We start from the raw sequence: 20,371 nt of genomic DNA on the forward strand, positions 1-20,371 counted from the left end.
AAAGTTAATATCAATATGAGAGAAACACAAATATATGTGATTTGATGGAACAAAGTTTTACAGAAGTCAAGAGAGAAAGAGAGAGAGAGAGAGAGAGAGAGAGAGATCTTTTTGCCTGAGCATCAGAGGTTCTGATGACAATTACTTTTGACCAGGAGAGGAAGAATTCTTATAGGGAAATATGAAAAGACATGGAATGATTGCATTTGTAGAATAGTAAATAATCCAGTCTGTCTAGTGTTTACTTCATGCAAGTACAAGCAGTTACTTAAAAACAACTGGAAAGACAAGCTAGACAAGACAGTATAAATGTTGAAATAGCCATCTAAGCCATGGGTTATTCCATGGATTCTAGACAGAGGATTTATATGATTAGTCATTTGCTTTAAGAATATTAACAGACTGGTGGTGTGCAAAACGGTTTGCAAGAAGAAAAAGCAAATGAAGACAAACAGAAATATTGAATTAATGTTTGGTCCTGGTTAAAGGTTAAAGGACCAACTCTGAATAAAGGGAATTGCATTTGAAAGATAGACTCAACAGAACTATGCAATCCTTCTGATTGATAACATCAGAGACACAGATTGCATAGAGAAACCATGGAGGTAACTAACTCCAAGTTTGAAAATCTGGATGCTGGAGATAGTGGTGAGGTTAGGGACCCATACGTCAAGCAGTCAGGAGGAGTGGTTGGTCACAGAGGGAAACACCATAATCACTGAGAAGCCAAGATGGGACAAGAGCCAGACTTGAGAGGTATTTGCATAGCTGTGATACTTTGGGCCTTATATACTGTGTCAGTTTCCTAGGCTTGCCAAAACAAATGAGTGCCTTGAGCAACATAAAGTTTTGTCTCACAGCACTGCTGGCTAGAAATCTGAAATAAAGGTGTTGGCAGGACCATGCTCCCTCTGAAATCTGCCAGGGAGGATTCTCCCTTACTGCTTCCTAGCTTCTAGTGTTTGCCCACCATCTGTGATGTTTAGACATGCACCACTCCCACCTGCCTTTCCATTGGGCATGGCATTTCTCCTCTCTGTCGGTGTCCACTTTTCCCTCTTCATTAGGACATCAGTCATGTTGAGTTAAGGGACCACTTTACTCCAAGATCTGAATTAGTTATACCTGAAACCGCTTTATTTTCAAATAAGGTCACCTTCTGAGATACTAGAGGTTCAGACTTCAGCATATTCTTTTAGGGACACACTTCAATCCATATCAGATATGTAGGAGATTCCCTAGTAAACTGTGTAGAGAAAAGGAGGAGGAAGAGAAAGCAAGGATTGCAGACCTGGAGAATGCCTGTTTTTACAGCACCAAAGAGGGGAAACAGGGACAGAGCACAGTAAGCCCTCTGTTATTTCAAGGCTGAGTTACTCAATTTCTTGGTTTATCCTATTTCACATTTCAGAAATTATCTTCCAAAATTCTTATTGCCTATGAAAAATCCTCCATTTCTTTTCAATCTTATATCACATGTACTACTTGCATTACACTTTTCTTGCCAATCTAATCTGCCATTTTAAAGATCATCTAGGAGTTTTTATCCATCATTCTTTTGACCCCAGTATCCATCATTCATTTGACCCATGTTCCATTCAGTGCATGTGTGTCCAACAGTGCTAAAGGCAAAGGAGCTATAGCAACCATAAATCAGCTCCCATTGAGTTTACATCCAAGTTTGTGTGGGAATATAGGGAGGAAGTACATGATATGTGAAATCTAAGCAAGTGGTTCTTACAGAAGTTGAGAGTAAATGTCGGTTACCAGAGACTAGGGAGAGTGAGGAATAGGGAATGATGGTCAATATACTAAGTTATATTTAGGTAGAAATAAGAAGTTCTGGTACACTATGCATAGTAGAGTGACCACAGATAATGATCATGCATTATATATTTCCAAAGAACCAGAAGAAATTATTTTGATGGCTATAAGAAAGGAGGAAAAAAATAACAAAAACCAAGTAAAGGGAGAGATAAAGAAAGAAAAATATAATTTGGCTGTTAGTGGGAGAAGAAAAGAGAGAGACAAATAAACAAAACAAAACCAAAACTAACCACATCAAAAACCCTAACACTTGGGCTGGGGATGTGGCTCAAGCGGTAGTGCGCTCGCCTGGCATGCGTGCGGCCCGGGTTCGATCCTCAGCACCACATACCAACAAAGATGTTGTGTCTGCCGAGAACTAAAAAATAAATATTAAAAATTCTCTCTCTCTCTCTCTCTCTCTCTCTCTCTCTCTCTCTCTCCTCTCTCACTCTCTCTTTAAAATAAAAAATAAAAAAAAAATTTAAAAAAACCCTAACACTCAAAAAATAAGGCAAGGAAAATTAACTATATGTTTTAAATGAGAGAAAATGAGAAAAAAGAAACAAATATATGAATGTATGTATGCCCACAAACCAAACAACATAAAAAGAAAAAGAAAAGAAAAGAAACAAATCTTAATGAAAAATGATAGAATGAGAATTGAGTCCACTGACGTGGTCACAACAGTCAGATAATGGATAGTCACTGCCTATATCACCCCAGCGCCCTTCTTTCTATTTCTTCTTGGGTTATGTACTGAGAGAGAGAGAGGAAAAAAAGCAAGGGCTGTGGGTTTTTAACCCCTTCCTCTTTGTGTTGCTCACCAAGCTGCCAGCTGAAGTGGCCTAGGATTGATGCTGGTTGAAATAACTCTCAGCTTCCCCTCTCACAAATATAAGGAAGGATGGAATGGGAAGTACTGTTGATTGGAGTTTTGTTTTTTGTGGGTTTTTTTTTTTTTTGGTTTGGGAATTTTGGGGGATTTTTGTTTTGTTTTTTTGTAGAAAAGGGGATTTTGAATGTTTTCATCACTAGTAAATGATACATGCTTGAGGAAGTAACATTTACTCTGATTTGAACATTATGCAATGTATACATGTATCAAAACATTGGGTACCCTACAAGTAAGTTCCATAATTGTTCTGTATGAATTGAAAAAAAAGAAAAGAAAAGAAGATAGGGTAAGGGCGCACTTAGAAAAAAACACTCAGGGCAATGGTCTGTAGGGATCCTTTTAGGTAGGATCATTGAGGAAGACCTACCTGAGGAAGTGGTTATAGGCTGAGTTCTGAATGACAAATAGCTGGCCAGGGAAAATCTGGGCATTCCAAGCAATAGAACAGAGAGAACCACAAGTGTTAGGTTCTGAAGAAGGAACGTGTTGTCATGCTGGGAGAAAAGAAGGAAGTCCAGTGGGGCTGGACCACCATTAACTGGGGAGAAGTAAACAGTATTAGAAATAGGTAGACCGTTGTAAGCCATACAAAGGAAATTTTACTCTAAGTTCATTGAGAGTTTTAAGCTCAAGATCATATGGTTTGGCTAAGTATCTAAAAGATCTCTTCTGCTGTTGCATGGAGACTGTACTGCAAGGGGGGAAAGTATAGAAATGTGGAGAAAAAAGACTTCATATTTTTCTGTGCATATATTATCAGGATCCAAATCACATCTCTGAGGAGATCACCAGTATAAAACAGTGACATGATGCAAGAGGAGCCCCCACGCCTACCTGTTCACTAACCCTTTCCAGATAGGGGTTCACCTACCAAGCAGAAGGCTGGACACTAATATGAAAACTAATTAATCTTGAGTGAACAAGCGTGAGTTGTCAATCCTAGGATGACTGTGTTCTCTCTCAACAGAGCTCTACAGACTGGATGGAACCAGCTAAGTGGACCTTTCTTTAGAAAGTAAGCCTCTGCACACCTTCAGCAGCTTTTGCAGGAGCTATCCAGGGTCCTGGATTAGCTTACCCCAATGCTTTCTAAGGTCCAGGTGGACTGTGCACTCAGTTATCCTTGTTGGATGTAAGCCCCCCACTGAATTGAAACATAACCGGATTCCACTCTGATACCATGTTGTCCCATCTCAGCTCACCTGTGGGTTAACACCTGCCTTGGCCATGTATATTGGTCTAATGTTGAGTGACTTGAATACATGGATAGAATATGAAGTGGTAGCATAGTAAATGGTGTATAGATAGCCTTGGGCCCTGCTACGGCTCAGGGTTTCTGAAATAATAATGTAAGAGAAGTGAACTCAGTAGAACCATATTTCCTTGGAGAAGCACTCAAAGATAATATCAGCTACCAAACCTATAACTGGATCTGCTTATGTAACTTATTCCATAGTCTCTATCTAAAACATACCTTAAGGCATAATCCAATGCCCACAATGATTACTAAGTTCATATAATATTCAATTTCATCCTTCTGACTTTAATAGCATTCTTAACTTTGCTTTTTATTATTTTTTAAAAAAATGCATTCAACTGGAGGCCATTACTCAATTTCTTAAGTAATCAAGTTTATAGACTAAGTAGTGGATAAAAATCTGTGTGCTTTCAAGTCAAACACTTTACCTCTTCAACCAAAACACTTAGAACATGAGAATAATCTGATGTATACTCACTCCTAGCTCTCTTCTTAAGTAACATGAAAAACAGGGAGAGCCGCAGCCTCTTCAGAACTTTCCACCTACGTGCCAGCCCCTCCACTGTCCTTCAATGTGTTTGAGGGGCAGTGTGATTCATAAAGAGCCACAAAAGTTCAGTAAAACCTTTAGTTCCAAGTTATCAAGACTCTGATGAGAAAAACAGGATTGGAAACATTTAAACTTGCTCTGGCATATCCCCTTGTAGCAGCACAAACCAACACAACATATGAAAATAGCATTAAAATGGAAAGGGAATCAACAGCCTGGAATGTCTCTGTTCAATCTAATAGCAAATGAATCTTGTGAAGTTTTATTCACAGAACTCTCTGCACTCTGTCTTCCCTCCTGACCTTCACTCATATTCTCATTCTATAACTAAACATTCTGTCCTCCACCTTGCTCACTTATCTCATCCTTCAGACTTAATTTTAATCAGGAAACTTTCTCTGAGAGCCTTACTCCCTGGGACTGAGTCAAGTTTAGACTTCTGTAAAACGCTGCATTCACCTGGAGCTTGACACTTGTCACACTGTAATTTAATTGCTGGTTTCTTTATTCATTTCTACTTCTACCTTATAAGCTCAATGAGAGTAGGGACCAGGTCTTTTCTATTATTGCATCCCCCTGGGCTTTGCATAGCACTTTTACTATAAGAAATATTCAATGAATAAATTAATAAATTAATGAACTTAATAGTTTTAAGGTCCCTCTGTATCTCTAGAAGTAATAATTTTGCCTTGTTTCTAGGTTTCTTCCAGAACTTCGTACTCAATCTTCACCCCATGGAAGAAATTTTATATATATGACCACACTATGATATACAAGAACTTTCTGATCCTAGATAAAACTCTCATTTTTATATGGTACAATTTCAATGAAATTCTACTATTTAGTCTGAGAATATAAGATGGAGATTAGTGTGTGTGTGTCTGTGTGTGCACACGAGCTTTGCGTGTGTGTGTAAAGTATCAAAGAGTAAGCAGAAATTATTTTTAAAAATTGAACTTGAGGTAAAAACCATACCAATAAGCAGATTTTTCATTGATATTTTTTAAGTGTATCCTTCTTTTTTCTTATTTTCTGGTCAGATGTCTTAATGCCGGGAGATACTACTAAATATGATGGGAACTTGTGTAGTTTATTACTAATGTTGAAAAAATATGATGAAAATAATTTGTAAAAATACTGCTATTGTTTCTTGGAAGACAGCCATCTCTACTTTCAATTTCAATAAGTTTCCATTTATAACTGACACTATTTTCTTCTCTTACATTTATCTATTACTTTCCTTATCTTTTTCATAAAGTAACACTTTATCTATACTAACTTACTATACAATTATGTCATGAGAACCAGTACTTTTGTTTCCCCCGAATAAACTTCCCAAACAACTCTAAATTCTGTGGGATTATGAAGTATATCTTTCACATTTTCTATTTCCCTCAGGAAAGTGCAGAATAAGTTCTCAACAAAGCATGAATAATCAGAACTTTAGATTTAAAAACCACCCATTTTTCCATAAACTGTGATATGTAGACTAAATAAAATCAAATAAATATTAAATCATGGATCAGTAAATGATGCTCTACCAGCTAATTCTGGTCAGTTGTCTACTTTAACAAAGCTTTATTGACATATAGCCACTCTCATTTATTTACATATTGCCTGTGATTCTTTGCAAGCTACAGTGCCATTGGAGAGTACCTGTTACAGGGATTGAATGGCTTGCAGAAGCTAAAATAGTCACTATTGGGCCCTTTTAAAAAAAGAAAACTTTGTGGACCCCTGCACTACTCTAAATCATTTTTACTGATGATGGAAATAAGTCCCTGATATTTGACTTACCTAAGTATATAGCTGAACCTATTCACTAACCTTACCTTTATCAGATACATTTTCATTATTGGATTAAATGCTTAGTAAAAATAGTATTTTAGATTATATAAAATCAAATCAACAGTACAACCACAAATGAAGATGTTTGTCAGACTTTTAAGTATTTATACTAACCTTAACCAAGATATAAATTTTAAATTTAATTTTTCTGAATTATGATAGTATCAGCTAGTAAAATTAACAGTGTGTATACATACACACACACTTATTTATTGCCAGATAATATCACTAATTGTTATAAAAACACTGACAAAAAAGTACAAGTCTTACAGCAGAGTTTTAAAGATGTTGAAAGCAGTAAGTGTCAAGAAAAATGCTTTTTAAATGGATCACATTGACCTCACAGTCTACTCTATTAAGATATGAACAGCTTTAAAAGAAATTCCACTGGCAATGGAAGGAAAAATAAATAGTATGTACCATCCCTCAGTTTTCATGCCATATAAGAGCTGTGAAGAGCCATAGCAGAAAGTTCCTGAGAATCACTTCTTCTGTCAGTGTCTATTAATTTAGCAGACTCTAGTTTTTAACAAGTTACTTAAGTCTAGATTTCTGGAGAGGGAATTGTGGAAACTCTCTCAGAAATATCCTTAGTATCTATAGACCAAGCTTCACAGAATCTGAAAAAGTAAAGGGATAAGAACAGAGAAAAATATCCCCTTATTAAAACAAAAGGTAAATTCAGTAAGACTTTTTGATAAAGGATCTGTAGAATGGAGATTTTAGTAGTAAAAATGATAGACGTCTTCCTAGGTTATCCTTTGAAATACCACAACATGGACAACCCTGGAGTAGACATAAACTGTAACTGGCACTATATCAGAGAAGCTGCAATTGATAAACCATATACAACAAAAAGATTGAGCAGGCAGCAGAATGAAATGTTACAGTTGGATACTTCGTAACTACTTGGTACTGATGCTATATCCCCTATTTCAAGTCACTAGATATTTAGTCTGCTCATATTAGCAAAAGGTCATGTCATCCATTGAGACAGGAAAGAGATCGAAGAGAGGAAGGGAACAAGCTGGATAAAAATGGTCTGGACTAAAGATCAGAACAGAACACTAACCTGGATAAGGTCAAGGTAAGATAACTATGCACAAACAATATAGTGCATAAGCTTAGTTGCTTGCAGAACAGGAATGTCCATCTGCCAATTCCCAATCAGGGCAGAGACATTTCCTTTTATTTCAGAGACCCAGCTACTACAGTCCCCCTCTATAGAATTTGTGGAGACTGTAGGGACCTTGCCAAATGGAGGAAACAGAATTACTCAACAACAGCTTCCCTGGCATCTGTCAGCTCCTGTGAGATTCCATTTCTTCTCTGTGTTTCTACCAAGGATGCTAGTGGGACCCACTGGTGTTAAGTAGCTGATTGTGTCTTCCTTCCTTGGTCATTTCTGATCTTTGGACCAAACATAGAATAAGTTGATTTCAACACACTATTACCTTGAATACTCCTCTTGAAGAAAGCCTTACAACCCTCACAGGACCAGACTCCATAGTGGTAGCCAGAGGCATAGTCATTGCATACTGCACAGTAGCGAGTCTCCTTGGCAGATTCCAAGGCCAGGCTTCCCTTGTCACTGTTACTGGTCAATCTCTCTCTGCCACTCTGGCGACGATTATCTGAATTTGGCCTGAGGGAGAAAAAGGGAAGAAAAAGGTGAGTCCATTAGCATCAGAAAAAACAAAATATGTATTCTCCTCTAAAGAATAAGAGGCTTAGGAGATGAGCAGATTCACTTTATCCTGACATTTTGAAATAATGAATCATAATGTAAGCTAATCTTTTGTTACTTCTTGCTGTTTGCTGCCACAAAAGGTGTTTGCCTACTGTATTAACCTTGAGGGAAAAATTGTTTATTGCAAACTTGCTTAAGAAACAGACTGTCTATCCCCCAAAAAAATGCTACCCCTAAAAAAATGACAAGATGAAATTAGCTGGTTTCTAATAAGCATCTTCATTTTCTCAAAACTTATAATTAAATCAGAACTGTTAAAGGCGAAGGCTCATTCTGATTCTAGACCACAGAAAGGGTCTTTAGGAAATAGAAACAAAGCATAGGACAGCTGGAGCATTTGAAATTCCAATGAATTGGTGAACAATGTAGAACACATGTCAAAAAATCAACAATATAAATGTTTATGTTACTGTTACCAGGTAAGCCTGGGTACAGATTTTTAAAACTTGACTATAACTTAAGGGTGCTGTTCTCCACTATTCAAAGTCCTCTTTAAGAACATGTAGAATGAGAAGAGTGGAGGAAGACCGATGGTTACCTCCACCTTTAATGATTTCATGGAAGAAGCATAGCCCAGAAATGAAATTGAAAAATAAACAGAAACAAAGCATGGTGCTAGAAGAACCAAGAAAATGGGGAAGTAAAAAGCTTTAAGAATGATTCAAGGTCACTCAATAATGCCAAATGGAACAGAGAAGTCCAAGGAAACAAGCACTGATAAAGTGAGTTTGAATTTGACTAAGAGAACATTCAGCAAGGAGTTCTGGGAGGAAGGGTAGAGGTTCCAGCCCAAACCAGTGTGGACACAAAGGGAGGATGTGAGAAGATGAATGAGGGCCATACCTTGGAGAGTCTGATGGGAATGGCTAAAGAAAGACTTTTTATAGTATTTAAAGAATATAATGCTCCCCAAAGGATTTTTATAGTGGAAGAGGTTACAAAGCCCTCATGCAAACTGAAGGGAATTGACCAGCAGGGACAGAATGGATGAAGGCACAAAGAGAATAAAAGAACAAAGGCAAGAAGGAAACTAAAGAAGCTGTCCAAGGAGCCACCTGTGGGAAGATACCTTGAAGAAGACTGGAAGAAAGGAGGTATGGGAAGAAGTAGATGAGAAGTTCGCATTTCTCATCTGGCCAGGTATAGAAGCAGTAGTTAGGGCGGCCTGGGATTTTCTAGACCTGTGACAACAAATACAGGTTGAGTGTAAGGGATTGGGGGTGGAGGGCGGTTGGCCAGAGGGCAGCACAGTGCCTGGAATGTAGCTGGCACTCAATGATACCCATAATGAATGAAGAGTGTGTACAAGGTGATGGGGAAAGAGAGGTTGGCAGATATTGTAAAGGTAGATGGGGTAAAGGTTCCTAGAAGATTTTCAAAACTAACCTAAGAAGAGATACAGTAAATTGAAGATAGAGGTCCCAGGATCTCGTGGTTAAGGAAGCTCCAGAATCCTTCTTCTATTTGCCACTCAAACAACCAAGCCATGCTGAGTTCAACCGATTCCCCTCTTTACAGCCCTTTTTTCTTGTCACTCAGATTTTATAACCCTTACCTGCCCTTCTCACTTACTAATATTGTACACAATTTTTTGTGTGTCTCCAACTACATTTGCCATAAAATTCACAAAACATTGGTCCCCTGGGTTAAGTACATCTGACTTTGCCAATTTTTTTTTTCCATTTGGAATAACTTAGCTCTGAGGTTGGCAGCCTCAAATAGGAATTCTTTATTTTTTAATTATCCTGAGAGAGCACTGGCCCTCAGTTTTCAATCCTAGTTCATATTTTGTTACCCATCTCTTTCCATTTCACCACTATGCTGCTGGATGCCCCCCATCAACCACAGATCTTTTTACGGTTTATTTACTAATGTCTTATGCATGATTCAAGTCAGTAGGAAGCCACTGTGAATATTTAACTATAGGAATTCAATCCCTTGCGGGTGTGGGAGTGGATAATGAGAAAGCATGAAATGGATAGACATACTGTCTTAGAAACCTTATTAATTGTTGCAGACAAGTACCCTGCTCAATGCCTAGCACACAGCAAGCATTCAATACAAGTGTGTTGAATGAATGAATGAATGAATGAATGAATGAACGAAAGGTATGCATGGGCAACTATTCCAAGATGTCAAATATACTCCCACAATTGTCATACAATAAAGTACAATTTACTCCCAAATCAAAACAGCTTTTAACTTTCAGTAGTCAATAGGTGGACTGGGAAAGGGGAGACATGCAACAGTTTGAAAAAACTCTCACATAAACATTGTAGCCTAGAAATATAGAAAAAAAATAAGAAAAAGGATATGTCATGAATGCATAAAATATATACATATGTAATAGTCTATTTTATCACTACCATAAGTTTTAAAAATCCATTATGAAAAGTTAAAAGGTATCCAAACTTAGCCACAAAAATACAAAATCTAGTTGGCACCAGGTGTAGTACAGAAATGTAAAGAATTAAATCATAATTGCATAAAACTAACTGTATACACTGTACTACTGTCATAATTTCATAACCACTTCCAGTTGCAGCTAGCTCAAGTGTTGCCAATATCCACGAAAAACACTCATGAAATGCATATGGCAGTAAAAAAGAGAAATCTCATAATTCACGAGTAATTTTCATCACACATAATATATATATAATATGTAAAACGTGTGTTCAAGTTTAAGTCTGTTTATATTTTATTGTTTAAGTCTGTTTATGGTATCGCTAAGGCTTCTGATTAAAGGGAGGCTCCTAGTAGTTGGATTTGGCGCAGTCAAAAGTTATTCTTGGGAGTTTGATTGGCAGCAGGAGGGCAGAGAAGCCCCAGGGAGCCCTGGGCAGCCCCTCTACCACCTCTGGCTTGTCACCATCACCCCTGCCCGGGGAACCATAACCACTACCAGAGCCGGGAGGCCCAAGCCTGGAAGGCTGCAGGTGCAGCGGCCACCAAGCGCGGCACCACGGACAGCGGCGCAGGAGCCTGGCGCGGGCGGCCGCACATCGGCGGCACCTACCGGTTGGGACACACCTACCGCAACCAAGGTTTGGGTCAAAGAGTTCAATGGAAGAAAAGGACATGGTTTCATTAGCGGGAATAACACAAAGAAAGATAAATGTATATGCCAGACCGCCACAAAGAAGAGTAACCGAGATGTCCCTGGGCAGGGTCGGAGGAGAGACGGCGGAGTTGGATGCCATTTGGGGAAAAGCGTCCGAGGCAGCCCAAGGCGCTGCTGGAGCTGCAATTCAAGGCATTAACTATGCGACAGGCATGACCATTGTATGTGCTATCCACACAATCAACAGCAGAACTCCGGAATAGAGAGCGCGAGAGAAGGAGGGACCTGAGCGCTCCCAAAGTCCATGCCCAACAACACTGACCTACAACGGGCCCAGGTCCCCACCTTACTACACGTGGAGACCCCAGGGGCATGGACCACAGTATTCCACACCTTCTGTGCAGGGAGAAGCCATGCAGGGCGCTAACAGGGGACAAGGTGGACCAGAAAGACAGAACACGAGCAAGGGCTATAGACTGAGGTTGCTCCAGGCCCTGCTCACCAAAGGCGGCGGGGAGAGGGCCACAGTGAAGAAGACAGGGAATGTCTTTACCTGTTGGTCAAATAACTCAAGCTACATAGTCTATACAGCATAGGGTTTTTACTATTTTTACCTAAAGACATGTCTTTTTAGTAATGAGAAATGTGTTCTTTTTAAAAGCATAGATTTTTCTTTCTTTAAAATTTTGTTTCATACATGATGAGTCTTTTAAAGAATTTTATTTTTAACGTGTAATAAAAAGCTTACAACTTGATTTTTTAATAAACAAACTTTAAACTCCTGGTAAATAAAAGTCTTAAATAATTTTCAAAGTTATATTCAGATATTTTAACTGAATAGGAGGTCAGCACCTCTAACCCCTACATAATTCAAGGGTCAGCAGCACTGCATTTTTTAAAAAACTGTGGTAAGATACACATAGCTTAAAATTGACCAACTTAATCATTTTTAAGTGTATGAGTCAGCAGTGTTAACTATTTTTACATTGTTGTGTAACCATCTTCAGAAATGCTCCACTTTACAAAACTGAAACTCTAAACCCATTAAACTCCCAATATCCCCCTTCCTTTATACCCTGGCAACCACCATTCTGCTTTCTGTTTCTAAGAACATCACTATTTCAGATGCCTCCCATAAGTGGACTCATTCAGTATTTCTTTTTGCTGTTGTTGTTTGTTGGCAGGGGGGTTCTGGCTTGTTTCGTTTAGAATAATGTCCTGAGGTCATTGTGGATAATTCTGCCATAAACATGGATGTACAAGTATATCTTCAAGACACAGCTTTTCTATTCTTTTAAATTTATGCTGAGAAACAGCATTCTTGGACCACCTGATATTCTGTTTACTATTTTGAGTATCCATCATACCGTTTTCCATAGTGGTTGCACCCTTTTCTATTCCCTCCAAGGCACAAGGACTCTGGCTTCTCCATGTCCTTGCCAACACTTGCTATTTTGCCCATCTGTCTTACAGTGGCCATCCTAGTGAGTATGAGAGGAATGTTGCGATTTTTTACATCACCTTCAGCATTGTGTTCCTCCCCTGCCCGCCACTCCTAACCCCCACAGATTTGAAATATCTCAGCCTTTCTCTGGACTCTTTGACAGGTTTTTTGGTACTTCTCTTCTGCTATTAGCTACATTAATCCTTCCTCTGATTTATTTTCAACTTCGTTGCTGTCTGCAAAGTTCCTTGTGTCTAATTCATCTTTGTAATGCCAAGTGCTTAGAGCATAGTGTCTCATCCAAAAGACAGACTGAATAAATATTGATCACAAATAATTAATCCATAACTGGACCAATGATGTGGTCATTTTCACAATATAAATGGAGTAATCAACGTTGGTTTTTAAGGTTTTGGTAAACATTTTAATAGCAAAAGCCCATTTGCTATTAAAAAATTATAATAGCAAAAGTTATAAAAGTAGTATAGATGTTTACTGTAAGCAAAATGTCATTCATTATATACTTTAACTTTTAAATGATTCTGAATTATTGAATATTGACTGCAAACATAAGGCATAAAAGCAGAAGGCATATAAAGAAGAAGGGGGGAAGTAGACAGACCATACTTACTTTCCGTAAAGCAACTTTTTAGCCAGAAATCCATGATACAATATTGTCATAATATTATTATTTCATAATATGACAATATTATATGCTGTATGAAAACTCCCAAAACATCGTGAAAAAGAGAATCAACCAGATCATCCTAAAAGTCAGGTGAGGCCTTGCAACCGGTTGCAGAGCCCAGTGGCACATTACAGTTGTATTCAAGTTTTTGTGAGCATCCATTGGGCCAGGCTAATTGGGCACAACTGTCTCTAGACAGCTGTGTCTTCTGAATGCAGAATTCAGCCTGATTATCTTCAGTGGAAAGGAACAAAGAGGGATGTGTCCATGTCTGGGCTCAGACCTGGCCATATGAGTGGATCAGGCACCAACCTGCAATTATCTGAGTACCTCTAGTTAGACCAACCCCAGCAGATGGGCCTAGACATGAGTCCCAGTCTCATCTCATCTCTTCTTGCTGCTCTCTACCTGGCTTTGGCCCACTGCTCTGTCACAGACCTGGTCTTGTTAGCCTCACACCTCCTTTGCAGGAAGGGCTGACCTCATGTTTAAGTCATTGCTTCTTCCTCTCCCTTCACCTCAGAGGACCTTGATTTCCTTTATTTTCACAGGACCAAAATTTCATGTTCAAAATGTCTTCAGGTCCTGCTTTCCTGATAGGAGGCTTCCAAGTCCTATCCATGCTCTTAGCTCTGGATTATAAATGAAGGATGCACTAATTCTTTAGCAAAATTGCTAAAACACCTTTTTTTTTTCCTTGTAAAGTTCTTACCCCTTTCTCATTGAATTGTAACCCAGTCATTACAGCTTTTTATCTTGGAAACTTTCTCATCAGACCCAGATAAGAAGTTGAATGGATTTACTAAGCTCCAAATAAAGAGGCTGAACATTGTTCAGTTTTTCTAACACTTTTCAAGACTGTTTGGAAAGAAGCAAGACAGAAGCTTCAGGGTGAAATGAAGGCATGTTTCATGTAAGTAATACATAGATATAGCCCTGAAGCATACAAGTGACCAAGGAACAAAGAAAAGGCAGGGGAACAGGGGCCAGAAGCATGAGAGACAATGCTTTAAAAAAAAAAAAAAAGCAGCAACACATTTACCTATGGAAATTGGAAACTCAACTGCCTTGACTTAGTTCACTTTTCATTTTATCAACTGATTTCTAAATATTTCCGAAAGGATGCCTCACTGATATTACATATTCAACATACGCAACATATTTAAAAGATGTATCTGAAGGCATTCATATAGGTGGACCTATATGAGTGGACGCACTTGGACCAAGTATGAACACAGCATGATAAAAAATATTAACCAAGAAGATTTTTATTAATCAAAGGAAACTTTTAAAGCTCAGTGCAATGAAATACTGTTGTTTGTCTAACCACATATAATGGTACCAGCTATCCAAAAGCATTATTCTCTTTGAGTAACCAAGCATTTTTTAAAAGTTTGAAAGCCCTGGTTTCTAGAGGAAATATTTTTACAAAGCTAAATTAAAAGAACCAACAGATGTCCACTCCCTAGAAATATGGTTTAATTAACTGCTAGTGGAATAACTTCATAATTCTCCCTCACCAGATCAAGTACCCAAAGTTGTGCACACTCAATATTCCCCAGAATTTTCCTTCATGGCAATTACCACAAAATCCAGTCCTATATTTGGGTATTATTGATAGGTGTATTTTCCCCTTCACCAATAAACTCATTTGCTCCCAATTTTAACTGACACACAGTAGGTCCTTAATAAATATTTGCTAAATGCACCTCCCACATCTATTCCACCACCACATTTAGTCAATTATTTCTTCAAAACACTCTGCCTATCCTTCTCTCCATTCCTTGTTCTCATCATTCATATCTGAGAAATCAGTAATACTCTGAATTTGAATTAATTGTCCCCCTCGCCCTTTTCCTCAAACTCACCCTGATAGCACTGCTTAAAAAATTCTCCCTGTAATTTTAGGGTAGTTATAAACCTGAAAAACACAAGTTTAAAAAATAATGTCAACACATTAGAATTAAGCCCGAATTCTTGAATTCCCTGCACCAGGCAATATTGTTCTCTTTGTATTTGCCTAAGCAAGACGTAACCAAATCCACCCTTAGGAAATTGCTCATACTATGTTCCCCTCATATTTCTTGCTTCCCGTCACCTATACACATCTCATCCCTCCTAGAAAACTAAGCTCTATATTCCATATCATCCATGAGTATTCCGGCTCACACTGGTTCAAGTTTGAATTCTTATACAATTTAACATCGCCCCCTCATCCCTACACACCTAGTTGGACATGGACTTGGACCTCCGGCAACTATTCCACTTACTGTGCAGTATTTTCTGCCTCCACAGGTCTCCTTAGGCAGTGTTCCTCAAGGTTCTTCTACCCTTGGCCCTCTGCCATTCTCAGTTGACATTTACTCTCTGTGGGATCTCAGAAACATGTGTGGTCACATGCAACTGCCATCTCACACCCCCTCCTGGACTTCAGACCATATGCTAATTATCTCCTCTACGCTCTGCAGCTTCCCTTAAATGAACCAAAGAAACCTCAAGCTCAATGCATGCAAGACTGTTTCCCAGAGAGCCTGCTCCTAGGATCCACTGATGCATTCAAGCCTGTGCTCCTGCCTGGAACACCCGTTCCCCACACCTGAATAACCCTTATTCATCCTCCTATCTCGGCTCAAACAAGTTCCTCCATAGCTCTGCCAATGCATCAGCCTAGTTTATATAAGACCTGGAGTCATCCAATTACAGCAGAAGTCTTTGCACTCCCCACTGCAAACGCTTGGCAGGTCCCCACCCTCCAAGAAGAAAACTCAAAAGTTCTTTCGGTGCCCTGGAAGGCCCAACACAGTGTGACTCTGCCTGTTATTCATTGCACCCCTGCCCTTGCTCCCCCAGTTTCAGGTGCCACCTGGGCTGCTGCTGGACAGTCACACCATGTGCTCCCCCTCCCATGCCCTCCCCATGCCCAGCTCCTCCTGGCCTTCTTCTTCCCTCCATGCAGCTTCGCTTCCTTTCCCAGCACCACTTTCCTGGTCAGTTTAGATTAGGCTCCTTCTTACTTTCTCTGCTCCGCACTGGTTGGTTTGTTGTCTTTACAACACCTAACACCACCCAACATCAAACCTGCCATGTGAGGTGTCCCCCAAAGTTTCTGTTCATGCAGGAATGTTGGGAGGTGAAATGATTTGATTATGAGAGCTGTAACCTACTCATCCCATCTTAACTGGAATAGACTGATGGGTGGTAACTGTAGCAGGTGGGTGTGCCTAGAGGAGGCCAGTCACCGGGAGCATGCCCCAAAACAGTGCATCTTCTTTGCTGCCCATTGTCCTTCCTCTAACTCCTGACCCTGTACGTGGAGCCATGCACCTCCACCATGCCCTCCCACCAGGATGCGCTGCCTCATCTTGGGGCCAGCTCAGCAGACTCAGAAAACCATGAACTAAACCTCTGAAATTGTGGGCTCAAAACACACTTTTCCTTCTCTACATCATTCTTGTCAGGTATCTTGGTCCCAGCAACAGAAAAGTTAACTAACATACCTGCTCCAAAAATATGTGTATTTCATTGTGTATCTTCTTCCCAGAAAGGTAAGCTTGATTCCACCAGCACCTTGAAAACAGCCCAGCACAGAAATAGTTGTTGGATGAAAAAGTCCCTAAATAAATGAGAGCTGCAGTGAATCCACACTTTGCTGCCTTCTGCTTACTTATGTATCTTATCCTATGAGCCATTACCTCCACCATGGCGGGCACTATGGCCACATTACTTGCCAGGGTCAGCCAGCTCCTCCTTACTGCCTGACACTAAGTTACTAATTTGCCATGTGAATGACTGCAAGTTACTAATTTGCCATGTGAATGAGTGGAGGGTCATGGTGAGTCTTCTCCCACTCCTCCCCACTCCACACCTGCCACTCCCCCACATCACACACCTGTCCTACACACTAGAGCAAGAAAGAGGGGCTCTACCTTGAAAAGTGGACTCCTGTTCAAAAATCCTTCCCGTGTCCTTATCATTTCTGCAAGACTTCTTAACCTTCTTTGGCTGAGGGAGCCCAGGAGAACCCTCTTATTTACAGACACACAGGTTTCACTTATAATCGTAGGGTGTTCACAGGCCTCCTGGAGGCCACGAATGTCTTCCCAAGAAGATTTCAGCCTCAACCCGCTGGTCCGTGGGACACACACAGGTTCTTTAGCATCAGCCCATTTTGACCTGGCAACTCTGTCTCTCCAGCCTTACCTGTCCTTCAGGGATTAATTTGATGCATCATGCTTCCCAAACCAAGCTACTACAGCTCTGACCTTCGCCCACACAGTTTCCTATTTTGGTCAAAAGGCAAAAAAGTTCCTGAGTAAAAAATCCCTCCTGCTTAGATACCAGCCACTGCCTCTGTCAACAGAATGAACCTGTGCTGATCGAATATCAAATCTATGCTTCATCATCATCTAGCTGTGAATCTCCAGGAAGGAGACCTACTCTAGTCATGGCTGTTTCCCAGTTTCCAACACCAAATGATGAATAGCAAGAATTGGATAGATGGTTGTGGGAATGAGTAAAATTCTGTGTTCAATTATTTTGTGCCTTGCTTTCCCAGTAGGGGGCTTCAAGCTTCCCAAGAATACAGATGCTGTGTTATAAGTATTTATATCACCCCCAATTTGTATCCCCTGCATTTCTTTACACATGGAAAGTAACTGATAAATGCTCACTGAATAAGTCAATCAATAGACTTAAGAATAACCTGCAAGGGGCATAGCAGAGTGTGTTTCTCTAACAGAATGATGGATAGAGGGAAAGAGAAAACAATTAATAATGCCCATTTGTGGAGCAACAAATCCATCTAAATATGGTTTCTTGGGCAGCTGTCTCTGCTCTAAATAGCCACATGAATGGGCATAAGCTGGGGATGCTTCATGTCATGGGTTGATTTCTAATTTCTCTACAATTTTGTTTCTTGACTTTATATGATCTGTATTTGTTTTCCTGGAAGTAAATAAATGTTGCTTAGAAAAATGGGCAGGAATCAACTCTATCTATCTAAACTGGTGGAATCTGGAAAGGAAAATCCGGGACCTCCTTTAGAAAAATTTAATTTAAGTGAATCCTGAACCAGATTTAGGCAACTCCCTTAACCAGGTGGCAGTTGTGTGCAGGGGTAGGCAAGTTATCAATTATTTTCAGCTTGACAAAGTGGACTCTTTCAACGCTTTTAGAAATTATTCTAGCTCCTCTACACTGTGTTTCTGAAAACTTAATATGTATCTATCTCTTGTCTCAGATGATCCCTTTAATGAATTTAACTTATTTTTTATTGTGTCTTTTAGTTAATATTTAAAAAAAAAAGCCAGAGAAGGTTCTTCCCTAAAAAGTGTAGAAGTAAACTTCTTCCAGAAAAGACTAGTGATAAAGCAGGGAAGAATGCTCCATGGAATTCTCTAGGGAGAAGGTGGCAGCTGGAGTTCCAGCTGCCACCCAATTTCTAGACCACTCCCCAGACTTCTAGGAAATGCCACCTGACTCTGGATCCAGAAGACTAGCAAACGGTCACACAACCTGGATGGTAGTGGCAGGCACTATTTTAAGTGTTTTATGAATATTATTTTACATGGTCCTTCAAAGCACGCTAAGCAGTACTATTAAAACTCCAGTTGCTTCAGAAATGAGGCAACCCAGGCACACACAGATTAGGTAACCCATCAGAGTCAGTCAGGAAACTCTGGAGCAGAGGGCCCTGGAATTTGACCCCAGAGCCCAAGCTCCCCACAAAACACAATCCCCAGGAGCTCCACCCAAAGTCATTGCAGGCCAAGCGCAAAGTGCATCTGGGAACAAAGTCATTGCCTCAGATCTCATCCCTACACTCATAAATCCCTTTAGAAATCACTGCGGATGTTTCTCACAAGGCCAGCAATACTTTTTTGAGGGAGAATGGTAATTTAACTTGTAGGGCAAAGGTTGAAAACTCTGTTGAGTTCCATGAAAATGTAGTTAATGGAGCTAATAAGTCCTACAGGAGAAGGGTTTGATGAAAGTTTGAATATTTTCTAAAAAATGTGACTGCAGGAAATCATCTATTTTCACTCAAAAACAAACAGAAAATTGTGTGTCATTAATGCTCATATGCAAAAGTTCTGAAATTCTTTACGCACAAAGAACATTAGCATTCATCACTCAAGAGGTAAGGCACTCCGTAAAATGTCAAGTGGTTTTCCCACTCACTTAAGAAAAATGTCTTCACCCCAAAATACAAGCAAGTGTTGATTTTCCACACTAATGGGAAACAAGAACAGCCTGGTATAAAGTTCCCTAAAAACCCCATTTAGTCAATATCTTTTTATCTTCTCTGAGCTACTAATGTGTAGCCAAATGACCCAATTTGAGGCTCATCACCTCTCCTTTCTCTATTCACTCACATCTGCTACAAGTGCTAATGAACGATGGGGAGAACTAAGGGCCCGGAGATGCAAAGAAGCAAGGTATACAGGTGACACAGAAAGGGGTCAAGAGGCAGCAAGCAACAGTTGGATTCCACACCTTTAAAAAAAAAAAAGAGTCTGATTTCCAGTCCAACTTTTACAGACACTATGACACTGTATTGGGAGAATGATAAACGTATTGACACCCAGAATTATTAACATTTATTCAACAGCATTGAGAGAACAGCTCCCTGTGCCCAGCCAGAGGGTATAGCATGAGAAAGGACAGGAACAACAGGAGAAGGAACGCGGGGTAGCAGGCAGTGGAGGGGCGCAGAGGGTAGACAGTCAGGCCAAGCTCTGTCCTGGGAAGCAGATGACTGGGGGAGGAAGGCCTGGGCCCTTGGGAAAACACACTGCAGGCAAGAGTCCTAGACCCACTGACACTTAAACACGGAATGTCAAGGACTCAAAACAACGCTCTTTAAACAATGGCCTCTGGCTTGCTTTTGAACGTTATCTATAAATCATTTCATTTATGATCCCAGCCAAGAGATAAGGCCAACATGTCATCACATAAAAATCCCACACAAACATGTCCAGAATTGCAAATGGAAATTTTTTGCCCACAAAAATTATTTGGGAAGCCGTATGTCATCAGGGATCACATTGCTGCAAATGTAATAAACTT

At 39.8% G+C, this 20,371-nt stretch overlaps 1 protein-coding gene across 1 annotated transcript in view; it reads right to left on the reverse strand.

The window, feature by feature from the left end:
• The window catches only part of Esr1 (estrogen receptor 1), a 269,902-nt gene that overhangs the window by 229,460 nt on the left and 20,071 nt on the right, over positions 1-20,371 (reverse strand). Inside the window, exon 3 of the mRNA XM_026399936.2 lies at positions 7,815-8,005. Within this exon, the coding sequence (XP_026255721.1) occupies positions 7,815-8,005 (191 nt within the window). The remainder of the gene's footprint in view (positions 1-7,814; positions 8,006-20,371) is intronic.

Source organism: Urocitellus parryii, chromosome 8 (assembly GCF_045843805.1).
Source record: "Urocitellus parryii isolate mUroPar1 chromosome 8, mUroPar1.hap1, whole genome shotgun sequence".
Lineage (NCBI taxonomy): Eukaryota > Metazoa > Chordata > Mammalia > Rodentia > Sciuridae > Urocitellus > Urocitellus parryii.